This window comes from Calypte anna, chromosome 2 (assembly GCF_003957555.1).
Source record: "Calypte anna isolate BGI_N300 chromosome 2, bCalAnn1_v1.p, whole genome shotgun sequence".
Classification (NCBI taxonomy): Eukaryota; Metazoa; Chordata; class Aves; order Apodiformes; family Trochilidae; genus Calypte; species Calypte anna.
The window spans coordinates 17,153,620-17,164,935 of NC_044245.1; the positions used below are offsets into that span (position 1 = coordinate 17,153,620).

At 39.8% G+C, this 11,316-nt stretch overlaps 1 protein-coding gene across 13 annotated transcripts in view; it reads left to right on the forward strand.

Annotated features, from left to right (window-relative positions):
• Window positions 1–10,621, forward strand: part of ABI1 (abl interactor 1) — a 74,345-nt gene extending 63,724 nt beyond the window's left edge. For 5 of the 13 annotated variants that reach the window (XM_008492716.2, XM_008492718.2, XM_008492717.2 and 2 more), the window contains 4 exons: window positions 1,181–1,357; window positions 4,212–4,298; window positions 8,425–8,610; window positions 9,739–10,621. In XM_008492716.2, coding sequence (XP_008490938.1) covers window positions 1,181–1,357; window positions 4,212–4,298; window positions 8,425–8,610; window positions 9,739–9,914 — 626 coding nt within the window. In that variant the 3' untranslated portion in view covers window positions 9,915–10,621. The remainder of the gene's footprint in view (window positions 1–1,180; window positions 1,358–4,211; window positions 4,299–8,424; window positions 8,611–9,738) is intronic. The other 8 variants (XM_008492722.2, XM_030444323.1, XM_008492723.2 and 5 more) reach the window with 3 other exon arrangements.
• Window positions 10,622–11,316: the final 695 nt, after the last annotated feature.

The window sequence follows — 11,316 nt, forward strand, 5'->3', positions numbered from 1 at the left end:
TATTCTGTCCTGTGGGCACGGAAAGGCTGAAGTGTCTGTCACAGGGACTTGGGTTTCAGTCTGTAATGCTGCATCTGGGTGTCAAACTGGAAGACTTGAGGGTATGAACTATAACATTTCTAGAAAATTGTCATCAGACATTACATATAGCTGTTAGGATGGGGATCTAAAAGTTGTACTTCTCAAAACAGGAAGGAAAAAGTACCCCACCCTTTTCTGTCTCAGGATCATGACAGAATTCATTGATTGTGTTATGAAACTAACTTTGGAGGCTTTGACCCACATAATCCTTTGCACTTTCTCTTGCTAAAGTGGTAAGTGAAAGTGACTTTGGATAGCTTTACAGGACTGCAAACTTCTGATCACACACTGCGTATATATGTGTGTATGTGCATTTTTGGATATAGTTATTGTTGATACATATGTATGAAAGCATAAAAAAAACTACTGCAAACCAATTTTTGCATTTAAAAATTGTATTTGTAAATGCCACATCAATGTGTGAGATTCAGTAGTTTGCAAGGTGTGATTCTTTTCTTTATCTGTCAGAGATTAATCCAAAAGAGAACTTAAATTATTTTATTAACCTTGAAGTCTGTGCAGCAAGCATGTGGAAGGTAAAAAACGGGTGTTCATCTTCAAGAACGAGTGACATGTCTTTCTGTCAGTTGGCATTGCTGGTTCTGATTTGTTAGTTCCAATTCCATCAATATAAAAGTACAACTGGCAAATATGATTGATAAATGTGCCAAGTGTTTGAAGCTCATGACATTTGGTTTACTGTTTTGTTAGTGTCTTTTTATATTAGATTGGAGACAAGTTCTGGTTCACAATGGAAAACATTTGCTTCAAGCCTAGTGTGGATTTTTTTTCCTGTGTGCTTTTTAATAAAGGGTATTGCATGTAGAATAATTGAGATATGCTTAGGAGTTGGCAGCTGATAAATTTTTCCAGTCTGATCCAGTCTTTCAAAGTAGTTTTATGTCCTGTACATTTTTTCTCATTGATTATAACACAGATGTTTGTTTTCTGGTGATTTCCTGTTAATGGCCTTAAATTACTGGAGACCTGTAATCAAGTATTGCTCATGTTCTGGGCTTTTTTTCTGTTTTCTGCATTCTGTCCCAAGTAATGCTCTGCTTAAGTCTTCTCCTTGGTTCCTCTGGCTAATGCTTTTCAGCTGCTCCGGGTTCAGCTCCTGATTCCCAGTATGGCACAATGACCAGGCAAATCTCACGACACAACTCTACCACTTCTTCAGCATCTTCTGGTGGATACAGACGGAACACTTCTGTGACTGCCCCATTTTCTGCTCAACCTCATGTTAATGGCGGGCCTCTTTATTCTCAAAATTCAAGTAAGCTGCTGAGCTCTGAAATCTCAAACTGTCTTGAGCAAAATGATTGTGAAAGCATGCACGGCATTTTAATTAACTTATGAAAAAGCATCAATCTGATAACTGCTTTCTTTCCTAAAACAGAAGGAAAAACAAACAAGAAAAACCACGTGGAAGTTGTACAGTGATTGCAGTATATGCAATTATACTGTTTGCCCCTCTGACTTGTTTGCTGCTACTCATGACAAGAAATTATTTTGATTGCCTGTCTAATTAGAGGCATGTTATACTTAGCATTTCAGGTGTGCTCAGAGAACATAAACTAAAAACAAGTTGTTTTTTTTTTTGCAGGAGACCTAATATGGTTGTAGCACAGGCCCTTCACTACAGGGCTAGTGTCAATAGAATGCTGTCAGAGCACTGTGCTCATGGAACAGACTTTTCCCTTTCCACACTTCTTCTCTGTCTCTTTCCTAAATCCTTTCTTGATTCCAAGTTTGTCCTTTGTTCTTAGTTTTAAGCTTGACTGTTAAAGAAGAGCTCAGCCTCTGTCTTTTCAGCAGACTTCTTCTCTGTACTTCCACACTAACAGTAGCATATAGCTGGAGTTGAATGAGGGAAGGTATGAATAGCATGCGGAAGCGAGCAGATTTTTGTCAGCAGCATCCTGCCTGGTGCCCAGCAGGGCAAACAAGGTTAACTGAGAAAAATCTGCAAAATAAGGGTATCCTTGAGTGTTGGTAGAAAGCTGTTTCTATCAAACTTAATCCTTGCTATTTCTATAAATTTTGACTAGATACACAGAGAGGAGTAAGAGTCCTCTAATGGTTTCTAGTGGTGTTCTTCAGCATGCCAACTCTTTTTTAACTTCAGGGTTATATTTCTCTTAAAAAGAAATGTTGGTGATTGGGCTGAAGATCACTTTGGATCAGTGTTTGTGTACTTTTAAGGAAAAAAACCTATGTGCAACACAGGTGAAGAGTTCACTGAGGTGAAGAGTTTTCTCAGTAGCTTACAACTATTATATTTGTCATCAGAAAGCATTTTTTATATTCAGATATGGTACATATCTATTTTTTTCCAGTCCTGATTTTCCTCCCACTCTCTCACTCATACTGGCCTTTCATACTTCTTTTTTTCCAGTCCTGATTTTCTTCCCACTCTCTCACTCTTGCTGCCCTTTCATATTCCTCCACACTCTTGTTTCCTCAAATTAGTTCACCAAAACAACACAAGCTCCTTCATGTTTGAGCATTTGTACTCTGTTGAATAAACAGGGCCTTACTTCTGGAAATAGTTCAGTTGTCTTAAATGCTGTGCACACCACTGTTTCTGAACATTTACATTTGTCCCAAGCAATTTTTTGCTCAAATGCAGGTGCTGTTCCTTACTGTAGCCTCTCTGGTGCTTTCAAAATACTGATTGTCAACATTTTAAACCAGTATTTTGATGGGTGTGGTTTTCTACTTTAAACTGTTTCCTCTGTTTCTGTAACTGGTGATTTTTAATTTTTTTTAATGCTGCTGTCTCGACATTAAATCCAAGTCCCATGTTTCCTTAAGGTTTTACTTTTAATGCTAACAAATGCTCGGTTTTTTCTTAGATGTTTACTTCAGTTTTGTGAGAAGCCTGTTTGTGACCCCGTTTTTGTTGATAATTTATCCCATACAGTTTATTTGATTTATTGATTTTGTAATGAACTCAAATGATCCATTCTTATTCGTCAAACATTAATCTTAGTTATGGCTTTATTTAAAACTGTTGCTTACTTGAAAGTACAGAACCTCTTTCAAATTTGGTTCCAACTAGATTACCCTGCTGAATTCCCATCTTCACAGGAATTTTTCTGCTTCAGTGCAAAATTCCCCTAAGAAGGGGATGGTATAAACAAATGAGTTATCGTTATGTTAGGGTTTTTTTTATTTTCCCTGCTTCATGGGTAGGTGTCCTGCCAGGGCTGATACTTGCAATCGTGTGCCCTACTGCTACCACACCTCTTTCCTACCTGTAGAGGGAAGAGTTGAGCATCTCAGCTGTTAGCCCAGTGTCTCTCAGTACTGATGCCACGTCTCATATCTTACTACTCATCAATAGGTACATACTTGAGAGAAAACGAGCTTGGAAGTGCTTCCTTGGAAGCTCTGCATGCTAGTGTAGCCAGTTGAAGCCTTCACCAGCATTCTAGGTTGCCGAGTGCCTCTAACCACAGAAGACATCATTTGAAATGAACTTCCATTCTCCTCCGAACCCACCATGAGCAGTGATGTCCCTTTTTCTGTGTAAAACAAAAGCACAGTAAGCCAAGCCACTGCCTCTTACCCCAAAAGAACAAAGTTTCAGGAGGTACTCTATGAATATTAAGTTGCAGCATTATTTCCCTTCTATATTTGTCTTAGTGCTGCTTTGCTGCACTGATGTAGTGCTCTACTCCTATTTTAGAGGAGTTCAGAATCTTGGAAAACATCACCTCTACTTCTAGTACTGTAGTTTTAAAAGATGAGTAACTTTCAGTAATCCTAATTTGGCTGCAAGAGGAAGAGCTCAGGTTTTGTGTGCTTGCCAAGTGAAGCAGAGCAAGTCCCTTCACACACGCACCCTGTGAGCTTCCAGACACGCAGCCTGCGCTCGGCTTTTTGTTCAGCTGGACACGGGGCACGCTTTGCTTTTTGATCCTCGATTGGCTAACCACGAATTCAGCCTTGTTGGGAACACAAGCTTGAAGAAGGTTCTTCTGTGTGTGTTCTTGTTGTTCTTTACATACTTTGTTTTGTGGTCCTTGTTACTGACGGCTGCTTTTGTTTGTTTCCTTTTTTTTTTTTTTTTTTTTTTTTCCTGTGTCTGACTTTCCCCGATATGGTGTGTGTGTTGCTACCAGTTTCTATCGCTCCACCCCCTCCCCCTATGCCTCAGTTGACTCCACAGATACCTCTCACAGGCTTCGTGGCCAGGGTGCAGGAAAACAGTAAGTTTGGACGAGCTGAGCTGTTAAAGGGTAGAGCCTACTTTCTTCTAGCATGCATGGCTGGCAAGTCAGACTATTATGTTTCCTTTTCCAGAAGCTAATACCATCTTGCATTCTAGTGTCAATATGCTATTGGAGCTGAAGGGCACACTCTTCAATATTTTATAACATATGCATGATTATTACTGATACATTTAAGTTTTGAGCTGCAAATTTTTTTGTGGATATAGAAATGTCTTATTAAAAATATTAATTGTGTGTTGAATCATCCTCCCCGAGGCTTTTTCACTGGGAATAATTGATTAGTTTTTATTAGAAAGGCTTATGTAGACTGTCAGAATATGTACTGTGTAATCATTGACTCTGATGCTGTGGTAGTTTCCAGGAAGCTTTACAGTCAATTGAAAATGTGCAGTCTTGTGATCTAATGCCATTACAAAGAAGCTTGTAAGATATTTCTCCTCTTTGCAGCCTTTCATTTTCTGTTTCTTTGTATTCTCTAGTCAGATTTCCCTACTGAGCTTCTTGCAGCAAAGCTCTGCTTGTTAGGTTTGCCAGACATGTGCTCCCTGGTTAAGATATGTGCTACAAGGTATTCTATACTGGTAACTCTGCTTTTACTATTACTTCTTGTTTCATTTTGGGTGAGTGTTACTGTCCCAAATGCTAGTGCAGGTGTAATGGTGTTCCTGATCTGGGAACATCTTTCCTTTAGGAGTACATTGCAGTTCTGTAAACAACAGAATGAATGGAATATACACAGGGCATGAAGTAAGGATGAAATGTTTTAAAAGTGTTTCGGAGCCATAGCAAAATTTGCCAGCATCTCAGAGGCTACTTCTATATAGAAGCTATATAGCTACAGCATACATTTAGGGACCCCCCAGCTCTGATTTATGCTGCTGCTCAGCTTCTCCATTAGAGCAGAGCTTTTACGTGGTCGTGTTCTGAACATTCCCCTACAGTTAGGAGTCCCTCTGATTCTCATTCAAAAAGGAGGTATTATGGTATTGTGCTGGGTGAACAGTAAGAGTTGTGTTGATGTAGAATAGTATGTCATAAAATTGTACTGATGAACCTTTCCAATATTCAAGGTGTAGTGTTAAACATACTGAAGATGAAGGTTATGGAGTGTCTTGATTTGCAGGTAAACTTGAGAAAATTGACACCTGCTTCTGAACTGTTCCAAGTATTTTCCTCCTGAAGATAACACAGCCCTTGAGAGAGCAGAGGTGAAAGGGCCAGACTTCCTCACGTCTGCAACAACAAAATGCAAGCTAATTTGTGAATGAGATGGCAGCAAAAATAGCTGAAGCTTGAAATCCAGTCTTAGCAACCGTTCTTTTTATTTCTTTCTTTTAGCATCCTTTGGATTTAAGGGTTATATAATGAGTATGGCTTTGAGCTGTTGCTGCCTCACAAGGAGGCAGGGGTGCGTGGGGCAGTCGGTGCATATGCTCAGCAAACTGGCTGTAGAGGCTGTTGAGTTTTGGCATTGTGTGCTAGACTTTCATCTGCCTCATTTTCTGCAAGAAGTCTACAGGGGAGTGGAGTTAAGGAGACATGTGAGTAGGCTTGCCTTATAAAGGTCTGTGGCTTTGGAAAGTGACATCCCCTGCTCTGTGGACTTCTTTCAGAGAACAAGGACAGAGGGCTTAGAAATTCTGCAGTGCCTTTTTTCCTGCGCCCTGTGCCCAAACTGTGGGTATCTCCTTCAAAGAGATTTTTCAGTGTGTCCACTGATGACACGTTGGATGTAAATTGCTGTATTGTCACCCCCTGCCCTTTCAAAGGGAGTCTGCTGGTACCCACTTAAAGAATAGAGATGTGAATACATAAGAGAAAAGATGTCTCAAGTTGGAGCTGTATAAATACTGGTCCTCTTACCCTTTCTCATTTAGTGTGGTTTTATGTATGCTTTGTTTTTGCTCCCCCAGGAAAAGTAATGCTATTCTAGAGTCTGCCTGCTTTAAGATCAGAACCAGGAAAATCGTAGGTTAAGATTCAAGAAGTGGGGGGATGCTTCATGGGGTGGCACTTGTCTAATTTTCTGTTTCATTCTCTCCCCTTGTTTAAATGTGAATTTGAATTGTTTTAAATGTTTCCCATAATGCATGCAGTGTGTGCACTGCATCTCAGTAGGGGTATGTGTTGGCACTTTCACACTTGCATTTCCTGCCCTCTTTTCTTCTTTTCAAATAAGCAACTTCATTGTTGAATAAATGAAACTTTTTGCATTTCTTAAGGTAAAGGACTTCTCAAGATCTCAAAAGATTGTTGTCCTAATACTGGCTTTTTATACTGTCTGCTGATGAAAAGGGGAGAAATACATTTTGTGAAAGATGTGCTGAAACTACTGCACAAAACCAATCCATTCATAAACAGTGCTGTCATGTGTCAGTGGTGGATTAATGAAGCCTGCCTGTGAGTTCTATTCAGTAATACAGGCAAGACATAGCATTCACTTGGCCAAAGACTTTGTTAGTCTCCAAGTGACATAAATGGGCTTCTGTATGGGAGAGGAATCACTAATACAGTGGCAGCAATTCTTGCTGATGAAGAGAGCTGTGGGGTATACAGCTCAGCTGGTTAAGATGAAGAGGAGCAAAGCTTGCACGTGAAATACAGCATCGGGTCTTCAAGGGACAGAGAGCTGGCTGCGTGCCAGACCCGAGGCAGCCTCTGCCCCAGCAGCTCCTGAAGGCTTCTGTCCCCTCACAGCAGGAGGGTTGGCTTCCCCTATACCAGAGCAGATGAGCTGACCCAGCTAGGATGTGGGATCTGTGCTCAAGACCCTTTCCAGGGGCATGTGGCTGAAGAGCAAAGGTCAGTCACTTGGAGTACTGGACAGGTAAAAGGAAAGAGCATCAGAGCAAATGGAAACTCTGTTTCTAATCTGCCGTTACCAGCTGTAACTCGCAGTTACTCGGTGTTGCTCATCCATTGCCCTACAGGTTGGCTTTCTTACAATTAGTGAAGTGTGCTGGAGCTCCGTGTTCTGGAGCACATGCCCAGCCTGATGGCTTCTTCCAGTCTAACCCTTATTACGGCAGTGGTTTTCAGCCTGTTCTTAATATGCAGATTTCCAAATCTCTTGTAATTAAATCTGTATTGCTATGTAATACAGTTGAGTTTAGTGACAGTAACTGAGCTTCATAGTGCTTACGCCTAGGTCTGTGTGTAGTGGACCACAGTTTCCAAGGAATAGGATAAGTGACTTGATGTCTTGCATCTGAGCATGTTCTCTGCCTCCTTTGCTGCCAGCTGCTGTGAACATTACTGAAAACTAATTTGATGAACTGATTTTAAGAGTGACTTGTACCATAATGCCTTCCTCTTTTTCCCTTTCCCAAAGCAACTTTTAATTGAGCTGATTGAAGAATCTCAGGACAGGCACTTGATATTTTGGATTATATGCTTAATTTCTTGAGTACTTTTTCCCCAAGAGCAGCAGCTGCCTGATGTAGCTTTCCAGTTAATTGAATCCTGGATGTGTGCACACACAAGCTAGTCTGTAAGATAAGGTTCTGTACAAATGTTTTCTCCTGCAGAAGGCTTACGTGGCTTTCTCTTACCTGGTCAAATCTTTAAACACCAATCTCTTCCCCTTTTTCTAATGATGCACACCAGATCTTTTTGTCTGCTCAATGCTAGCTCTGAGAGAGAAGGAATCCAAGGAAGCAGTGTTGAGAAATAAATTGATTGTTATAGATAAAGGATTTGTTAAAAAATAATCAAGTTGCTGGTTCAGTCCAGAGGCCTGTTGCTGCCTGGCTCAGAGGGTGCCACTCGGAGTCCTCCCATAGCTATCGGCTGCAGCTGCCCCTCAGCGCATGGACGTCGGAGCAGGAACCTTTCCTCTCTGCTGGTGTTCGGCTTACGCCCTGCAGCATGTGCTTTGACTCCAGTAGCAATTATACATAGATCTGACCACTAATAACAGATGTAGTTGTATGTTGTAGATGTTAATACAACGCCTCTGTTTCTAATCAGTGCATGGTATCATAGTGCATGCTATGTGTGTTGTCCCCCTACCCCTTCTGTTTACAGTATACAGCCTCAGGTTTGTTTGCATCTCCACATTGTTTTGATATAAGAAAAAAAAATAATCTCCAAACATTTCTAGTTGCTGATAGCCCGACTCCTCCCCCACCACCGCCTCCTGATGAGATGCCCATGTTCGATGACTCTCCTCCTCCTCCACCCCCACCCCCTGTGGATTACGAGGATGAGGAGGCTGCTGTTGTGCAGTACAGTGATCCCTATGCAGATGGAGATCCTGCTTGGGCACCTAAAAACTATATAGAGAAAGGTAAGAGAAGCGTTGCAAATCTGTGTTACTGCAGTATCAGATGATTAATGGTGTCTGAAGGGGTGAAGGACAAAGCTTGGGTCTGATGAAAACAACCATTGTCCCTGCTAAGTCAGAACTTGAACTATTCTTTCCTTGGTTTGTCTGTGGCTATGCTTAATGTTATAAAATATAATCCTTCTTTGGAAGGATTATAAAATACCTTCAGGCATTCAAAAATGGAAAAAAAATTTTCTTTGTTATGAGAAGCAGATAGCTTTCATCTTTGCTGGACCTGGGGATTGCTGGGCAATCATGTAGAAATAGTGTTGCAGAAAGGCCAGAAAGACCAAGCTCTATGTATCCCATCAACTAGATAGCTAGGGCAGATCATTAGACTTACAACTATAAAATGTAGTGAGATTTCCTTGGAGAGTTATTAGTGACTCTAAATCAGCAGACTTTAAACTGTACTTAGGTATGAACTCATATAGTAAATGCCTTTTCCCATGAATAATTGAGATGCTGATTTCCTGCCTGTAGAGTTGTTGGCTGTGTTCTGACAAACGACCATTTTGTCAACAGCAGTGTTGCCGTTTTCTCATGATCTGAGACCATCCATATCTGTGCAGTGGCTTTAAGCAACTATGATTACAAGATAATACACTGAAGTACATGCACTATGTAGGTGCAGGGACCATAGTGAAGAATTCTTTTTCTGCTGGTTTGTTTTTACAGAATGATTTTTTATGGCTTTCTCTTTTTTTCAAGAGATCCCTTCACAGGGATTTTTTGAGGTAATCAGACCAGAAATGACTGCCATACTCATTAAACCAGTTATTTCATATATTTCAGCTTTTAGGTATCCATGTGCTCTGCTTTACTCTGTCACAGTCAAGTGTAACCTCTCTGTCAATAGTTTAACTGAGCATTCAGTGTAGTCACCACCCACTTCTTACTGGTATCTGATGTTGCAAGGAAAGCAAAAATTGATTTTCTGGACTTACTGTTCAACAAGGAAAGCATGTGAATTCATTACAGAACATCCCAGGGTAGCAAACTAGTCTTTCAAAAAATAACTGCACTTCAAGAAATGCTAATACTGATGCTATTAATAAAATGCTAAACTTGTCCCTGTTCAATCCACAGTTGTTGCTATATATGACTATACAAAGGACAAAGACGATGAGCTGTCATTTATGGAGGGTGCAATCATTTATGTGATAAAGAAGAATGATGATGGCTGGTATGAAGGAGTTTGCAATCGAGTAACTGGCTTGTTTCCTGGGAATTATGTTGAATCCATCATGCACTATGCCGATTAAAATCCTTTGCTTTTTGAAGTTGGGTCTTGTATTCAGTCATACCATGATTATTTACAAGGGGAAACTAAAAGCTAACAGAGTTGTCTTAATATACTTTCAAAACAATGTGCCCATCTCTTCAGGCCATACTGTTTTAATGGTATGATTGAATGTCATCTAAGTCTCTGGAGACATTATGTCTTACCTGATGGCAATTTGTAAAACAAGCAACTGTCTATAACTGGTTATACTTATTTACTTATGCATTGTTAATTTTATGACCAGCCTAAATATTCTGGGGAAGTAGGGTATAATATTTAATGAACCATGATTCAGATTGTGCCATTACATTTTTCAGTACAGCATGGTAACTAACACTATGTTAGACTAACATATTAAAATCTGGATGATAAGTTTAATGTTAGTGCTGGTCATATTACTTTTTGTTTAGACTCTTTGCTCATTCTTGAACTATATTGTTTAAAGCATGCATACAAACTTATGTATTGAAATATACTTTTTTAAAAATCCAAGATGCTTCCAATTGTTGTAATATTTACCTGGAGTATTCTCACTAAAGTCTATTACAATGAGTTGTTTGGGTCTAAGGTGTCCATGTGAATCAAAAAATGGGTGGTCTTATGTATGTGTAATTTGTACCCGAGTTTTTTTAATGAGTAAATTTACATTATGGATTTTTCCATTCATAAATATATAAGTGAACCAAAGGTCTTGTCCATTACTTTGTTGGCTGGCTTGGCAAAGAAGTTTGGAATGCTAACGTAGCAAAATCACAGCTGTGTTATCCCAGGCAATGTACTAAAAAAGCAAATGTTTGTAATGTGACTTTATCACTGACAGAGGGCAAATAAATTAGATATGAAACCTGAATTCCACATTAATACATACTCTTAAAAGTTCTTTTCTTCCAAAATTAATTTTAGTAAGGCTTATTGATTGAATTTAGTTATCTAAATGCTGTAAGTTGAACACCATCTGTAACTGACGGTTTTTCAGTGGAATTTTTATCTGTCTTGGTGATGTGCCCAACTGAACAGAGATGGCAGCCTGTCCTCAAGATATGACAAAGGGGGAACAAACGTGACAGGAACTTACTCAGCCATTGTGTTCAGGGATCGCAGGCAGAGATAGAGACATTATGTACTTCCCTGTTCTACAAATCCTGTGGCTTAAATATCCTGAAAAGAAATGTGGCAGTACTGGGTAATTACTGTAAGAGGAATGTGTCTGGAACGTCAAAGCAGACTTCTAGGAGGGTTCTGAATATGCTTTTTAAATATGTGAGTAATGTAAAGGGATGGAATTGAAGCTTTGACGGGCTGCTGAATCATTCATTCTCAGTGCGAGTTAAAAATACTGAGCTGTACCAATCTCAAATTCTGCATCTTGTTAACTGCGAGCA